The sequence below is a fragment of the Lycium ferocissimum genome, chromosome 6, assembly GCF_029784015.1.
Source record: "Lycium ferocissimum isolate CSIRO_LF1 chromosome 6, AGI_CSIRO_Lferr_CH_V1, whole genome shotgun sequence".
Classification (NCBI taxonomy): Eukaryota; Viridiplantae; Streptophyta; class Magnoliopsida; order Solanales; family Solanaceae; genus Lycium; species Lycium ferocissimum.
In genome coordinates this window covers 71,821,203-71,837,402 of record NC_081347.1, presented here as the reverse complement: position 1 = coordinate 71,837,402, position 16,200 = coordinate 71,821,203, and the positions used below count along the sequence as shown (strand labels likewise).

At 33.5% G+C, this 16,200-nt stretch overlaps 2 protein-coding genes across 3 annotated transcripts; both read left to right on the top strand.

The window, feature by feature from the left end:
* Nucleotides 1-423: 423 nt before the first annotated feature.
* Nucleotides 424-4,001, top strand: LOC132060310 (putative disease resistance protein RGA1). 2 transcript variants are annotated; one of them, XM_059453290.1, is made up of 2 exons: nucleotides 424-3,094; nucleotides 3,441-4,001. In XM_059453290.1, exon 1 carries the CDS (start codon nucleotides 554-556, stop codon nucleotides 3,092-3,094), a length of 2,541 nt encoding a protein of 846 aa, XP_059309273.1. In that variant the 5' UTR covers nucleotides 424-553; the 3' UTR covers nucleotides 3,441-4,001. The 2 variants fall into 2 exon arrangements, with proteins under 2 accessions (XP_059309273.1, XP_059309275.1); XM_059453292.1 differs by having other exon boundaries at nucleotides 3,208-4,001.
* A 5,444-nt stretch (nucleotides 4,002-9,445) lies between these two features.
* LOC132060309 (protein DUF642 L-GALACTONO-1,4-LACTONE-RESPONSIVE GENE 2-like) lies at nucleotides 9,446-12,177 on the top strand. The gene is made up of 3 exons (XM_059453289.1): nucleotides 9,446-9,588; nucleotides 9,902-10,399; nucleotides 11,450-12,177. Exons 1-3 carry the CDS (start codon nucleotides 9,510-9,512, stop codon nucleotides 11,971-11,973), a joined length of 1,101 nt encoding a protein of 366 aa, XP_059309272.1. The 5' UTR covers nucleotides 9,446-9,509; the 3' UTR covers nucleotides 11,974-12,177.
* The last annotated feature ends 4,023 nt before the right edge of the window (nucleotides 12,178-16,200 follow it).

The following is a 16,200-nucleotide window of genomic DNA, read 5'->3' as shown; positions in this document are numbered from 1 at the left end:
GCCTGTTTGGATTAGCTGAAAAAAAGTGGCTTTCAAGTATAAGTGCTTAAAGTACTTTAAAGTGCTGAAAGTTATTTTATAAGTAAGCAGTTACGTATTTCGATAAAAGTACTTAAAGGGTTTTTAGAAGTATGGGTATTGTTGGAATTAACAGAAAATATAAGGGATAAAAGGATAAAGTTATTAATAAAACTAAAATGACTTTTAAGCCAAAAAAAAAAGTCGGGATTAGGCAACTTCTTGATTTGGGATTATTTTAAGTATTTTTTAACTTAATTTAAATTATTTTTTATTTTTACCAAATATTCAAATAAATTAAAAATGGCTCATAAGCTGGTTTGACCAACTTATAAGTCAATCCAAACAGGCTCTAAGAATTCTATTATGTGAACCCAAAAGTCAAGTAAACTCCCATGCCTATCCAACTCATTTTCCTTGTTACTTCTCAGTTGTTACAAAGTCAGTCATAGGGACAGCATACTTTAACTTACCATCTAGACTTTCATACTGTCAAAATTTTCTTCCCTTTCCATTTCACACAGTCTTGAAAGAAATGGCAGCAGTATCTTTTCTCTTCAACATTGCAAACTCCATCTTAGGGAAATTAGGATCTCATGCGCTTCAAGAATTTTACTTAATTTGGGGTGTCAAAAATGAGCTTAACAAACTCAAGAAAACCTTAATCACCATAAGAGATGTACTCTTGGATGCTGAGGAACAACAATCCAAGAACCATGAGTTAACCACTTGGCTTGAAGAACTTAAAGATGTTCTTTATGATGCTGATGATTTTCTTGATGAAATTCAGACTTATGTGCAACAGAGTCAAAGGGTGAAACCAAAGGTGTGTTTTTTGTTCTCACCTTTCAAGATGCTTATTTTTAGATACAAAATGAGCCATAAGGTGAAAGAAATTAGGGAGAGACTAGATAGTATTGCAGCTGATAAAGCTAAATTCCACTTATCTGAGAGGACTGTTGGCTTAGAAATGATAAGGGATTTGACATATTCATTTATCCTTCCATCTGATGTTTTTGGAAGGAGGAATGAGAGTGAAGAATTTGTTCAAATTCTAATGCAAAATGGTGTTGATGAGTGTCTCTCTGTGGTATCAATTGTTGGGATTGGAGGTGTGGGGAAAACCACACTAGCTAAATTAGTGTATAGAGATGAGAGGATAGTAAAGCACTTTCCTTTGAGGATTTGGTTATGTGCCTCACAGGATTTTGATGTCATAAAGTTGGCTAGGAACATTGTTAATTTGGCAAGTGGTGCACCTTGTGACAGCTTTAATGTGGAGCAAGTCCACGCGTCGCTTCAAGATGCTTTGAGGGCGAAGAGATTTTTACTCATTATTGATGATGTTTGGAGTCGGGATCGTTCAAAGTGGTTAGAATTGAGAAGTTTGTTAATGGTTGGAGAGAGTGGAAGCAAGGTCGTTGTAACTACTCGTAGTGATTATATTGCCTTGATGGTGGAATCTGTAGTTAAATACAATTTGAAGGAGCTTCCACATGAGGATTGCCTCTCTTTGTTTCTGAAATGGGCATTTAGGAACGGACAAGAGAGGCATTTTCCAAACCTTTCTAAAATCGGAGAAGATATTGTAAAGAAATGCAAAGGAGTGCCTTTGGCAGTAAAGTCTCTAGGAAGCATGCTGTATGCAACAACCGATGAAAGGGAATGGGTAAAAGTGAGAGACGATGAGATATGGCAACTAAAACAGGACAGTGATGATATCTTACCTGCACTAAGGTTAAGCTATAATCAGTTGCCATATTACTTGAAGCAATGCTTTGCTTACTGTTCAATATTTCCCAAGGGTCAAGAAATCGCAAGCATCATGCTGATTCAGTTGTGGTCGGCTCAAGGGCTGATACATTCTTCTAATGAAAGGCAAGAGTTGGAAGATGTTGGTGTCCACTATGTGAAAGAATTGTGTTCAAGATCTCTTTTCGAAGAGGTTGAAGCATACGACTCATTCATAACTTTTAAAATGCATGATCTTGTTCATGACCTTGCAGTATTAGTTGCACAAACCGATTGTTGTGTCATAAAAAGCAACACGGATAGTATAAATGAGAAGGTTCGTCATGTAACACTCTTCAGTTATAGTCCTTCAGAGGAAAGCATTCCGGAAATTCTATGTAAACGAAATAGAATTCGGACCATTTTTGCTCCGTCTGAAGGATTTGAAAGATTTGCTTCTCTTTTGGTTGGTCAATGCATTTCAAGATTCAAGTATTTGCGTGTATTAGATTTACGCCATTCAAGTCTTGAGATGCTGCCAGATTCCATTGGAAGCATGAAGCATCTAAGGTACATTGATTTTAGCGGCAACAACAACATCCAGGTGCTTCCCGCAAACATCTGCAAGTTGCCAAATCTGCAAACTTTGCGGCTTGTTCTTTGCACGAAACTTCAGAAATTGCCAAGGGAGCTGGGAAATTTGGTCAGTCTAAGACATCTGTACTTGACAACCAAAGAGCAGAATTTGCCGGAGAAAGGATTGGGATCCTTGGCTCTTCTTCAATCACTGTCCATATTTGGATGTGACAATCTTGTATCACTATTTCAAGGAATACAGAAGCTCACAAAACTCAGGACTCTAGTTATCGGCGATTGTCCGAGGTTAACTTCTTTGCCAAAGGGAATAGGTCACTTGTCAGCCTTAGAATGCCTTATGATTGTCAACTGTGAAGAGCTTATGTTGTCCGACTGGCAAGATTTTGAGGGACTAAAGAGAATACGTTCACTTGTAATCGGAGGACTTCCACATTTGGTGGCTTTGCCAGAGTGGTTGAAAGGGCATGCTAATAGTCTAAAGTTCATTCGCATCTCGACTTGTCCAAGCTTCGTTGCGTTGCCAGCTTGGCTGGAGAACATCACTTCCCTTGAGAAGCTTGAGATTACAGGATGCCCGAAATTGTCATCTCTTCCGGATAGCATGAGTCATCTTAATACATTGAGGATGCTGAAAATTCAAAAATGTCCTGGATTAACTAGAAGATGCGAAAAGGATACTGGAGAGGATTGGTCAAAGATAGCTCGCATCCAAGAAATTCATCTCAATGATATCACAATACACAACTAGGTAAGAGCCTTCTTTTATACTTTCATCATCCCATAAAAAAGAAAAGAGAAAAAATGACTGGAGCAAAAGGTCTTGAAATTGAAATATGCTACTTTATTCATGTATACTTGCAGCATCTTACTTCTGCCACTAAGTAGAAAGTTGGATAGTTAATTGTTGCTCAGACTCTCCAAAAATGTTAATACCCGTGTTGGATCCTCCATTAATGCACTACTTTTTCAAGGATCCGACACCCACCCGACAACATTTTTGAGCAATCCAAGCAACATAGGTTCAAACAGCCACATGTTGTCAGCCATACTGTCGTTGATAATTTGCTGAATGAATTCCAATATAACCTTGATAGATACTCAACTCTTGATGCAAGCCAAGCTTCAGCAGGACCTTGCACACAAAGCTGAGCTAGGGAGTTCATGGACTTTTCATCATGTCGCTACTTTGGAGGCTTAGAGGGTGCTTGGAATGAAGGCTTGAAGCTCAAAAACATGCTAAAGTGGAAGTACAAGACTCCACTTGTGAGGATACTTGGAGTTGGAGAAAGAGGCTATTCTTAAAATACAAGCTATCATCCCTAAGAAAACCCTTAATTTATTAAGAGTATTTTTGTAATAATCATCACTAGTCCTTAGCCTTAGCCTAGTCTAGTATAAATACTATATTATGTCATTTCATTAGGGTAGATTATTTTGAGATTACTTTGATGAACATTGAGTTCACTCTTGTGAGAGAGTTGGTGTTATTGCCTTAGTTGCTAAACAAATTTGATGAGATTGCTTGCTTGAGGAATCATTCCTCTTGAGGGTTATCTAGAGAGATTACTTGCTTGAGGAATTCTTCATCTTAAGTGCTTGTTTTGGTTCCATTATTTGGGGGTTTTAGCTATCAAAGAGCTTTGGTTTCCAACTAATACCATTCTTGTGTCAATCTTCTATCCTTTATTTTATTGTTCTTAGTTTGTAGGGTTTCTGCCATTCCAACATTGCATCAGCTCTAGAAACTGAAATAAAGTCAAACACTTAGATTGCTTAGTCTTGTGGTCCGGCTCTTCTCCGGACATCACGCATAGCGAGAACTTAGTGCATCGAGCTGCCGTTTACTTAGATTGCTTAGTCTAGTACTCCTCTCTTATTGTTGACATGTATAGGTTCCAGATTCAAATAATTCTCTCCCTACTATGAAATGATTGAATCTTTTATAATAGTACACTTCAAGAAACTAAATTTTCTGTTATGCTGTGTTTTCTTTTGACTTGACTGCATTTTCCACTTCTACAATAACATCTCTACATATCTGCATTAGCGACTGAACAGAGATGGATTCAGAATTTGAGGTTTATGAGTACGATATAATAATTATTGGGTTTACAATCAAATATTTCTAAATATTTAGTTGATATTTTATACATATACATAGTTTGAACGAAAGACTATGTTCTGTAAACCCGTAACTAATAATCTGGATCCGCCACTGTGACTGAATTAGGCTGATTTCTAATATCTTATTATCAAATATAGGACCTATTATTAGCAAATTATTAAAAATCGGTCTCTGAGCGGGTACATGCTAAGTTGGTATTTTTACCAACTTATCTCCTTTTTATGCTTAAATTTTTGTTATGTTTAATTGATAAAATAGTGCATTTAATGTTGTTTACTTCTATTTTACAAGTTTATGTGATTTAAAAGTGACCGGGAAAGAAACCAAATGAAAACACGTCAAAAAGATGCCAAATTGAAGAAAATGAAAAAAGTGGCCAAAAATGCAAAAATGGTCAGATCTGCAAATCGAAAACTTTGGGGCTTATTTTGTCATATTTTGACTTTGAAAAATTGGGGATTTGTAAAGAAAGACTTGAGGGAAATCATTTTCATCTTTGGCCATATTTCCAAGTTTTGGAAAAGTAAGATTGGAAGAGAAGATTGGAATGTGAGCAAACTCTTAACACTTTCTTCAATTGGAATTGGTGTAATTATAGTAATTACATTTATGTTTAATATATTACTCTCATTGAATCTTGTTTGTCATAATAATTACGAGTGTTAATTACAAGCGTGTTATTTTGCACAATGTAATTGGGCAATTAGTTTAATTTAAAAATGAAATTTAATTATAAAAATTTAAAATTAATATTTAAAAAATATTTGCCTTTATAAATGATATTAAATTAGTTAATTAATAACACATTTTTTTCTTGAAAATATATTAATTAATAATCATATATTTGTAACTAATATTGTAAAAAATAATTGATATATATTTTCAAATTAATAATATTTAATTTTAATTAATATAAAACTTAAAAGAAGACACTTTTTTTTTAGAATGTCATGGATTGGATGTTTGACAAAAAATAGTAATATTTATAAATATATTGCCATAACATTATTCTGTTTGACACAAAAAATCCATCAAATGTAAGTGAAAAATGAACAACATATGAAAGCAAATAACTTAAAATTGAAAATATAACCCAAAATTCAAAATTCAAAAGAAAAAGTTTAACATAATATCTTATGTCAAATTTTTAAATAAAAATTTAAATATTAAAAAAGTAAATAATTCAAAACCAAGAAAAAATATAAGTCTATAACCTCATTATATTATTGAAATTCGATACTTAAATAACGTCGTAAATTCGTTATATACAAGAGTTTGTTAATGACTCAATCTTTCCAATATTAAGATATGTAGTTTCAAAATTAGAATAATAACACGGTTATCTAAATGAATAAAATAAAAAACTTTACGAGGCTTGTCTTGGAACTGATATTTGAGATGTTGGAAATGAAAGAAAGGAAATGAAAAATAAATAATATAAAAAGAAAAAATACATTTAAAAATAATAATTAAAAAAGTAAAAATAAAAAATAAATTAAAATAATAAAAATAAATTAAAAATCAAAGAAATCATCAAATAATATAAATAAAAAATAAAATAAATAAAAAAGAAACAAACTAAAACTAATGTGTAATTCAGAGATCACCCCCAGCTCACTGATCAATTAGGTGTGTTACTACATGACAAGGAATTTTACAGATGACAGCTTCAGGACCTAAAGAGCAAATCTTGCAGGTGGCTTTCCAGAAAAATCACATTAGAGATTCCTTGTTATGTATTGCATATTATCCATGTGTTCATTCTCTCCTTGAATCTTGTTTATAAGAATATTCATTATCTGTTGAATTAAATCTCTTGTTTTGCTTATGTATTGAACAATTTTTATTGCTAATGAAGTGGGTTTTTGTTTCTTTAATTTAATCGTTAAAAAAGGATTAGCTCATAGGACTATATTTATTTTGATTTTCGAAAGAGGAAAATTGAGTTTGGAAAGATTAATTAACAAGAATTTGGGGCTTTAATAAATTAAATCTAATAACTTGAGTAGAAATAGGAAAGTTACATTGAGATTCAATTGAGTTGTCTTTTTATTATATATAGTAAGAAATGTCCAGGTGAAATTCACTTGATTTAGTTGGACTTTCCAAAAGATTTTAGAAATTATCTATTAAAATAGACTCAATCAAAAATCGTGAAATATATTGGATCTTTAGACTTGTATTCATGCTTGGCCATTGATCATTTTTTACTTGCTTTCTAGGTTAATTTTATCTTTATTAGTTTTTAAATCAAAAAATCAAATATTAAAAAAGTGTTTGGCTTAGCGTAGTTGATGATAAATCCTTTACTTTCTCAATCGCTTTTATATTGTCCCCTGTGAATTCGATCCCAACTCATAATTGGTAAATTATATTGCGACGATTATATTCTCTTTTTCAAGATAAATTTGGATGTTATCAGTACACCTAGAGTCTTCGCGCTATTGAAGAATTTTGAAATATGACTCGCTTTACGAGGCTTGTCTTGGAACTGATATTTGAGATGTAAATAAATTTTAAACACAAAGATATACCTGGGATTAGTTTTGTCTACCGATGCGTGTTATGAATACTGTGCTACTAACAGGTTATTATTAATACATTTCTGTAAGAATGTTAGTCCTTTTGATTTCAGCCTGACAGGTCAACTTTAATGGTAGGTGAGATGAATGTGTCCAATTTATGATGGATCCCACATCACATGTGAGTTCAGAGATCACAGCTCACTGATCAATTATTGTGTTACTACATGACAAGGGAGTTTACAGATGACAGCTCCAGGACCTAAAGAGCAAATCTCGTACTTTTTCGGATAAAATCAGATTAGAGATTTACTTGTTCACAACATTATCCATGAATTTCATTTTTCTTGAAACCATGTTGAATACTTTATCATCTTTTTTAATAAATCTCAGTTATACTCCCTCCATCCCAGTTTATATGACACACTTTTTTTTTAATCTATCTAAAAAAATCACCATTTTACATTTAGAAATAATATCATTTTATGAGATGATTTACAGTCACGTATTTATCTAAAGCTTATTTTGAAACATAAATTTTAAAAATCTTCCTTTTCTTTTTAAATTTCGTATCTAATTAAATGATGTCATATAAATTGGGACGAAGGGAGTATCTTTTTTCTTATATAGTAAGAAATGTCCATTTATGTGGTTGTCACTTTTTACATTTGACTCCAAAAAGTTAATTGATTAGGTAGGAAAATAATCAATCTATGAACGGATACACGACTTTAGACACATGTGTGGACCTGTCATCAATGATGTTAGTCGCGTTCATGTCCAAAAATAAACAGAATGAAGTGAGCATACTCATATAATGTCAATTTCAAGACTAAATTTTAATATGAATAGATTTTTCTCTTTTCAAGAGACAAATTTTTAATACTCAAGAAGGTTAAACACTCATGTGTGAAGAAGGGTAGTGAACTCTACCATTATTTTTAGGAAAAAAGTTCAAATACGCGGTCAAACTTTTTGAAATGACTCATTTATTTACTCTCGTAAATAATTGAGCTTATTTTATGTCATCTTCGTGATTGAAAACGCTCATCCATGCCACTTGCATTAACAACTCAAATGGCTGGTTAAAAAATTATATTTGACACGTGCCCTCCAATTAGAGGTCCACGTCGCCAAATTAAACCAGCTCAAATAAAATTAAAACCTGTCCCAAAAAAAAATTGAAACCCGACTCTGACTCCTACTCCGACCCAGCCAGAACCCTTTGCCAAATCCCTATTCTTGTTTCCCTCGTCACATTATACATCAAAACAAAAACCCTTTCTTGTTTCCTTGCATGCAGAAGTCATAAAGTTCTTGATCATTATGTATTTTCTTATTTCCAAAACACCATTAACTCTCCTGATCTTTTGGTCATGTTACTGCTGAGCTTGTTTGGTTAGAGTTATTTCACTACATCTAATTAGCATTTGGGACAAAATCAATTTTGTTGATCATTGATCAACTTTAAAGCATTGGCATTTCAAATCATATCATTAAGCAATATGCAGTCAAATTTTTTTGAAATATCTTACGAGGAAAGTAATCATTCTAATCCTCATATCCTAATATTCTAGTTGAGAAGGACCTAGAATAACAGAAGCTTGAAGCTATGCTACAGATTGTCTCAAACACCTGGTGATTTTGTCTCAAACAACATGTGATTTCTCAAGAAAAGAATACATATGAGTCCTGAATATTATTTCCATTTCTTCCTCAATTGACAAAGGAAGTAAAGTGCAAGAATAAACAAAAGGAAGCTTCATTGAAATCTACAATGCCAACTATTCCAAGTGAAACAGCAAGTTAACAACCAATGAAGCCTTTAGGTAAGCCACATTCTTGGCTTGTGTTGTGTCTTGGTGAGATTATATATACTAACAAGTGTAGGAAAATTTTGCACTATTGGTGCAATTTAACTTAATATAGTCGGTAAACTTCCATATTTCAATTTGTCATTTCAAACTTGATACTATGAAAAGCTATATGTTTGTTGCGGGTCAACTTAGCCTAATAGTTGAAAAGATTAATAAACTACCAATGCAGAAAACTTAAACTGTTTTACTAATAAAAGAATGTCAGATTTTCAATCAAATAAAGAGTAAAATGACAACCTGGCACATTTTATGGCACCGCGCAATGGCTACAATTTTCTTCTTCTTTTTTTTTTTTTTTTGAATCTTGAGATAGTCTTAGAGCAACGGTAAAACTGTCTCTGATGTGATCTATAGGTCATGAGTTTGCACCGTGAAAGCAATTACTAATATTTGCATTATGATAGATAATCTATATCACACTCTTTGGATGAGGTCCTTCTTCGAACCCTACTAAAGGGATATTTTAGGCACCACACTGCCCTTTTGCTTCATTTTAAAAAAAAAAAAAAAAAAAAAAAAAAATCTTATGTTTACTAAATATTATGCTCTTTACTTCATTACTCCTTAAATAGGACAGATTCCTGCCTTCTTTTCAATCTAGCTGAGACTTTCTTCTTTTCACCAAGTTTTTGCACTAAGATGGCTTCCCTTTTCTCTCTTTGTCTTGTACTCATTTTCTCTTTGTACATCAGCTTTGCTTCTGCAACTGTTCTTAATGGTAAGATCTACTTTTTTGTGAATTCTTATTTAGCTTCTAAACTTAGAACTTTGGAGTAGCAAATCAACTAAGTTGAGGTTGTAGCCAACTTTTAGACCTTAGAGCAATAAGATTGCCCTTCAGCATTTTTGTATTTGTATTCTTGGACTTAACTAGTCTGCAAGTCTTTTAAGTCACAACAAAAAGAAGAAAAAAACAAAGATTCTTGAGCTATTTTATTTCCTGATATAACTTACTCACATTTTTTTAGAATGTTATCTCCAATATACTGCAAGCTGTGAGGTGATATTGATATCTTTCTAACATTTCACAGATATACTGGAAAATGGAGACTTTGAGGAAGGGCCAAAGCCATCAGATCTAAAGAAAACAGTGATCATTGGCAAATACTCCTTGCCTGAATGGGAAATCAGCGGTATAGTGGAGTGGGTATCAGCTGGGCCTCAGCCAGGCGGCTTCTACTTCCCGATCCCTCGTGGGATCCACGCTGTTCGGTTAGGGAATGAGGCTGCCATCTCTCAGTATGTGAATGTGAAGCCAAGGGCAATATATTCCCTCACATTTGGAGCCACTAGGACTTGTGCTCAAAATGAGGTCCTTAGGGTCTCAGCTGGAAGCATGTCAAGTGATCTTCCCATTCAGACACTGTATAGTGCCGATGGAAGTGACACTTACGCGTGGGCTTTCGAAACAACATCTGATTTTGTTAAGATCGCATTTCACAACCCCGGTAACCAAGAAGATCCAACCTGTGGACCTCTAATAGACCATGTCGCAATCAAGGAAATGCGTCCTATAACATATACTAAAGGTAAGTTTCTGTCCTGTAATAAATTGGGCATCTCGGTGGATTAAGCTCATGATATGCGCAGGGTCCGGGAAGGGACTGGATCACATTGGGTCTATTGTGCGTAAACTTATAGCCTGATTGGCCAAGCTTCTTCAAGGCCAAAAGTGTTATTTTTCAAAGTTGGTGTTTGGTCAAGTTTTCAGGAGAAGAAAAGTGCTATTGAGCAGAAGTAGAAGGTTTTTTTTTTTTTTTTTTGAGAAATTGAAAAAAATATCTAATTTTAAAAAGTTTTTTTTTTTAAGCACTTTTTAAAGGCTTGATCAAATAATAATTGTTGCTCAAAAATGTTTTTAAATTGATTAGCCAAACATAAATTACTTCTCGTAAAAGGGGAAATAACACTCTATGGCATTTTGGATAAAGTATTTACCCGAAATGGTCATAGTTTTTTTTTTACATTTTGTAGCCTTCATCCCTTTTTTTTTTTAAAGTTATTACCCGAGATAGCTACCGGCCTCTTCCCCCCATATCAAACTCCAAGATGCTATTTTTTCTTTCAAATCTCTTTCTAATGTTGGTGTTTTTTTAGGAGTAAAATGTGTATAAAACACATTCATTATGTTACATCTTTAACACTGTATAAATACTGCATAACACTGTAGAAGTGTGTATAAATATCTCTTATACGTTATTATATATTTTTATACAAGGTTTATACATTGCCCGTATATTGTTGTATAAAATTGTACATTATTGTATAATGTTGTATATACAAGTTGCGGCCATAATTTGTTGGGTCATAGGTTTGTAATTTAAAAATATGGCTATCCAAATGTAATTTTGTGTGCTAAATTATACATTACTGAAATTTTTCCTTTTTAAAAAGCATTTTTCAAAATTAGTTGATTTTAGAAGCTTGGCGAAACAGGCAATTACTTTGCATTTCTGCAAAAGGATACTTTCATAGCTTGAACCAGTGACCGCCTAGTGACATGGCGGCTATTCTTACCGTTGCACCAAAGCTCCTCTTCTCAATCCTGATACAATACCTTTTTCTGAACATGTATGCAGGTAACTTGGTGAAAAATGGTGGATTTGAAGCTGGTCCACATGTATACAAAAACTTCTCAACAGGGGTGCTCATATTGCCTTTGAAACAAGACAAGTACTCACCAATTCCAGGGTGGATGGTTCAGTTTGTAAAACCAGTGAAATATATTGACTCAAAGAATTTCTTAGTGCATTCAGGAAGTGCAGCTGTTGAATTGATAGGAGGAAGGGAAACAGGCATTGCACAGATCGTAAGAACAGTCCCCAAACAATTCTACAACCTGACTTTCACCATTGGCGATGCAAAGAATGACTGCCATGGATCAATGACAGTTAAAGCATTTGGTGGCAAGGCCAGTACACAAGTTTCCTTTGTATCAAAAGGAAAGGGTTGGTTCAAGACTGCAAGCCTCGAGTTCCAAGCAGATAAAACTAGGACAACAATAGCTTTCTATAGTCCATACTATCACACAAAGATAGATAACTCCGGTCACATGTGTGGACCTGTCATCGATGATGTTAGTCTCGTTCATGTCCGTAAATAAGCAGACGGAAGTGAGCATACTGAGAAAAGGTCGATTTCAAGACAAATTTTAGTAGGAATTCATTTTTCTCTTTTCAAGCAGGTGAACACATATGTGAAGAAGGGTAGTGAAATCTACCACTGCTTTTATGTATTTAAAAAAAAAAAAATCCAATCCGAACAAGAATGATATTTACAATAATCCCTTTCTTGTTTCTTTGTAGAAGTCACAAAGTACTTAATCTTTATGAATTCTTTTGGTTCCAAATCCGATGGTACCATCAACTTTCCTGATCTTTTGCTCTTCTTCTTGGAAGGAGCATACTCGTTGGCAAATTAAATTTATGGAAACGGGTCAAATATGCCCCTGTACTATCAAAAATAGTTTAATTATACCCTCCACTTGAGTACACGTCCAATTATACCCTTACCTTTATACATTTGCAATGATATAACCCTACTCAAATGGAGGGACATGTGATGATGCTGGAACAAAAAAACCCATCCCTCGGATGCCAGATGGTTAATCCAAAAAAAGTAGTACAGAAGGCAGGCAACTCTGTGGTTGGCCGCATGAAATGTTCTCTTTAAGATTGAACCACCTTTACCAATACATCCAAAAAGTACTAGTACTACTATATTTATCATGTCCAGATACATTTTACCTCCGGCTTCTCCAAAACTATATATGTTATTCGGTCTCTTTAAAAATGTCATTTGGTGTGTGTCAGATTCATCAAAAGTAGTGCATTTTATGAGGATCCAACGGGAGTTCGGCATGTTGACCCGCGATTTTCTACCGTCTAATTTTTCTTTTTAGGCTAATCTTTGATATTTTAACTTTTATTTTTAATTTAATAGGTTTACTTGTGGAAAATAAAAAATAAAAAACAAAAAATATTCACTATTTTAAGATACAAGTTTTGTATTTTAAAGAAAGAAAAATCACAAAAGATAGGTTGCTTTTAATCTAGCTTTTAGTTAATTAAGTTTGAAGTATTTCTTAATCTAGTTATTTGATTTTTTTTAATATTGGGTTAAAAGTAGTTGATTAATATATTTATTTTAGTATTTTTATTTATCTTTTTCATGAAAAAAAAATTAAAATCAAATCAATGATAGCCCATCGCATGAAAAGTTCATCTCTATCTATATTCATGGCATAATCCCATTCTTGTATGGGGTATTTTGGGAAGTTTGACCACAAATAGGTATGCTATAAATAGAAAAATGATCTAACCTAATTCAACACATTAATCATCCTAACACCTAATCAGCCGTAATACACTCTCTAGACTACTACACACCAAACACCGTGTGAATTCCACCAAAATACCAAGGGAGACAGCAACTGTTTGGGGGTTTTAATTTTTGGTCGAGGTCCATCCGTTTATGCGTTGTTAATAGTGGAAAGTTATTGGCTTATTAAAGGTATAAATCTTTTTTACACCTAAAATGTTTATTTCCTTTATAATTCTTAGATTTGGTGTTTTGAAGTGTTTAGAAATGGTTAAGTTGATATACAGTAGGCAGTGTTTTAAGAGGCGAGGTCGCGAAAGCACGGGGCTAGGCTTAAGCACGGGACACGGGGCGTAAGTCTCATGGATTTATGTATCTTCAATTTTATAATTTTATTATTAAAAATAAGTAAAAATAAATTTTTCATTAAAATTTTGCAAATAAATTTAAATAAATCACCAAATAATTTAAAAAGAATAATTATAAATATTACTCCCTCCGTCCCAAAAAGATTATTTTAGTTTGATTTCGCACGGGATTTATGAAATAAAGGAATATTTTTGAAATGTGTAGTTCAAAATAACTCTTAGGTATTTGTGTGGTTATAAATCAACTCATAAAGTTAAAATTATTTCTAAATATAGAAAGATGCAAATTTTGTTGGGACAGATTAAAAAGAAAAGGAAGAAGACAATCTTTTTTGGACGGAGGGAGTATTTGAGAAAGATAACAACACAAAACATGATAATAGCCTAGATAATCTTTAAAATAAAATCTTCGTTCCTTCGTAAATGCATTCTACATATCTATTAGTCTTCTCGCTACTAATATTTGTACTGACTTTTATTTATATATGCAAAGAAAGAGAAGGGCAAAAAGTGTAAGAACAATAACAAAAAGTAGATAGAGTTGCTTCGGGAACACAGTGGTATAAAATCTCTATCAGATCAATTGTAGGCATAATCCTCTAAAAAAAAAAAAAACTATTTATGACAATGTTATTTACTATGAGAGTTGCTTTATTTATTTATATAATTTAAGAAAAATCACCACAACATGATAACATACAGTATAAATATCATTATACCAATAATAAAAATCATAATTTATAGCAAAAATACTTTTATAACAATAAAAATCAAATTTAACTCCCGAGGCGTACGCCTTTATGCCGAACTGCTTACGCCCCAAATTCTAGGGCGTGTGCCTATGGATCTAACATTTTCGTTGCGTGCAGTGCGTTTTTTATTGTTTCCTTGGGGATTGGCCTTTTAAACGCCTCTAAAAACACTGACAGTAGGTGCGATTCATATGCATATACCTTTCTTTTCTATCTTCTGGTTAAATTTAATTTTTTATCCTTTATACAGTAATATTTTTTAATTGCGAATGACTTTATCAAATGAATAATTACTTCTGGTTATATTTTATTGTTTATGCCTTTGTTTCATTTAACTAACAGTAGACGAAGTAGTAATTTGATTTCGAGTTGCTGGCGTATACACGAAGTAAAAATCAGATTTCTTTTTTATTGAAGACTCAGTAATTCGATAATTATTTTAAATGAAAGCTCTAGGCAAATTTAAGCGTGCTTAAATAATTGTGTTGATCATGTGTGTAGACTCGCTCCTTGGTTAAATGCATACAATTAAAGAAAGGTCATGGGTGTCATCCCGCTCCTTGACCCTCTAATAATAATTGTGTCGATCATCTGTGCGGACCCGTTCCTTCGTTAAATGCATATAATTAAAAAAAGGTCATGTGTGTCATCTCGCTTCTTGATCCTAAACACTTACAATTAATGGAAGACCTTGCGTGCATACACGCTCCTAGGTCCAATCATTTAAATCACATTTTTATCCGATAATTAATTTAGCTAAGTATAAGTCGATAAAAGTGACCGTGCTAGAACCACGGGACTCGAAAAATAACACCTTCTAAAATTGTCAACGGAATTCATATCCGGTCTTTTTGTTTTACGGACCAAAAATAAAGAGTCATTTTCTTTTGATTAGCGATTCAATAAGGTGACTTGGAATACCACAATTCAATTCCAAGTGGCGACTCTGTTAATAAATAATCTCTTTTCAAAATCGTCACTTCAAATGGAAAAACCCTTTTAATAATAAACCTGTACGTGTTCATCGCAGGGTTGGAAAAGGGGTGTAGGGTTGGAAAAGGGTGTAATGACATCATTTGAAGAGTAAATAAACTTGTATGTTCGAAAGTACCTCTGACTGTAATGGCGTAACGTGCTTTACATGATTATGAGACACAAAAGGCTAAAAAATAGGCACAAAAAATGCCATTTAAGGCATAACACTAATTCAGCACATGATAATCCAAGAGATGTAGCTTATTTTTCCATAAAACAAAGCAGTTAGAGTGCCACTTAACAGTCAAGATAAGAACAATTTGTACAATTAACCCAATCAAGACTGTGAAACAAGCAAACGGGAAGAAGAAAAAAAACTGAAGAGACTGGAAAATACACATAAAGTTGAAACATGATAACCAACCAAGGCATGAAAGAAGCAAAACAAGGGTCCATATATACATAGATTGTTGGGTCATTGAGTGAGTTTCCATTGGTTTGAGCCTCAGAAATATATTGTAACTACTCGTAGTGATTATATTGCCTCGATGATGGAATCTGTAGTTACATACAACTTGAAAGAACTTCCACATGAGGATTACCTCTCTTTGTTTCAGATCCACATTGTATTAATTACTTAAGATCTATATGGTTCTTCCTTGTTTCATTGTTCGGATTCAAGGGGAAGATAAGACCGATTCAACGTCTGCCTTCCTTTAATAAAAGAGAGCGAAAGACGCTAGGCACGCTTTTATTTAAACATTTCCAGTCTCTCTTAGCTCTTGCTGACGTAGCACACCGTATTGGGGCGGGGTGGGCAAAATGGAGGCTCGCCTCCAGGGTTCTGCGCGATAAGAAAGTGTCGCCAAGGCTACAGAGTTGTGGTTCAACCAACACTTTTGTATGGGGCAGAAT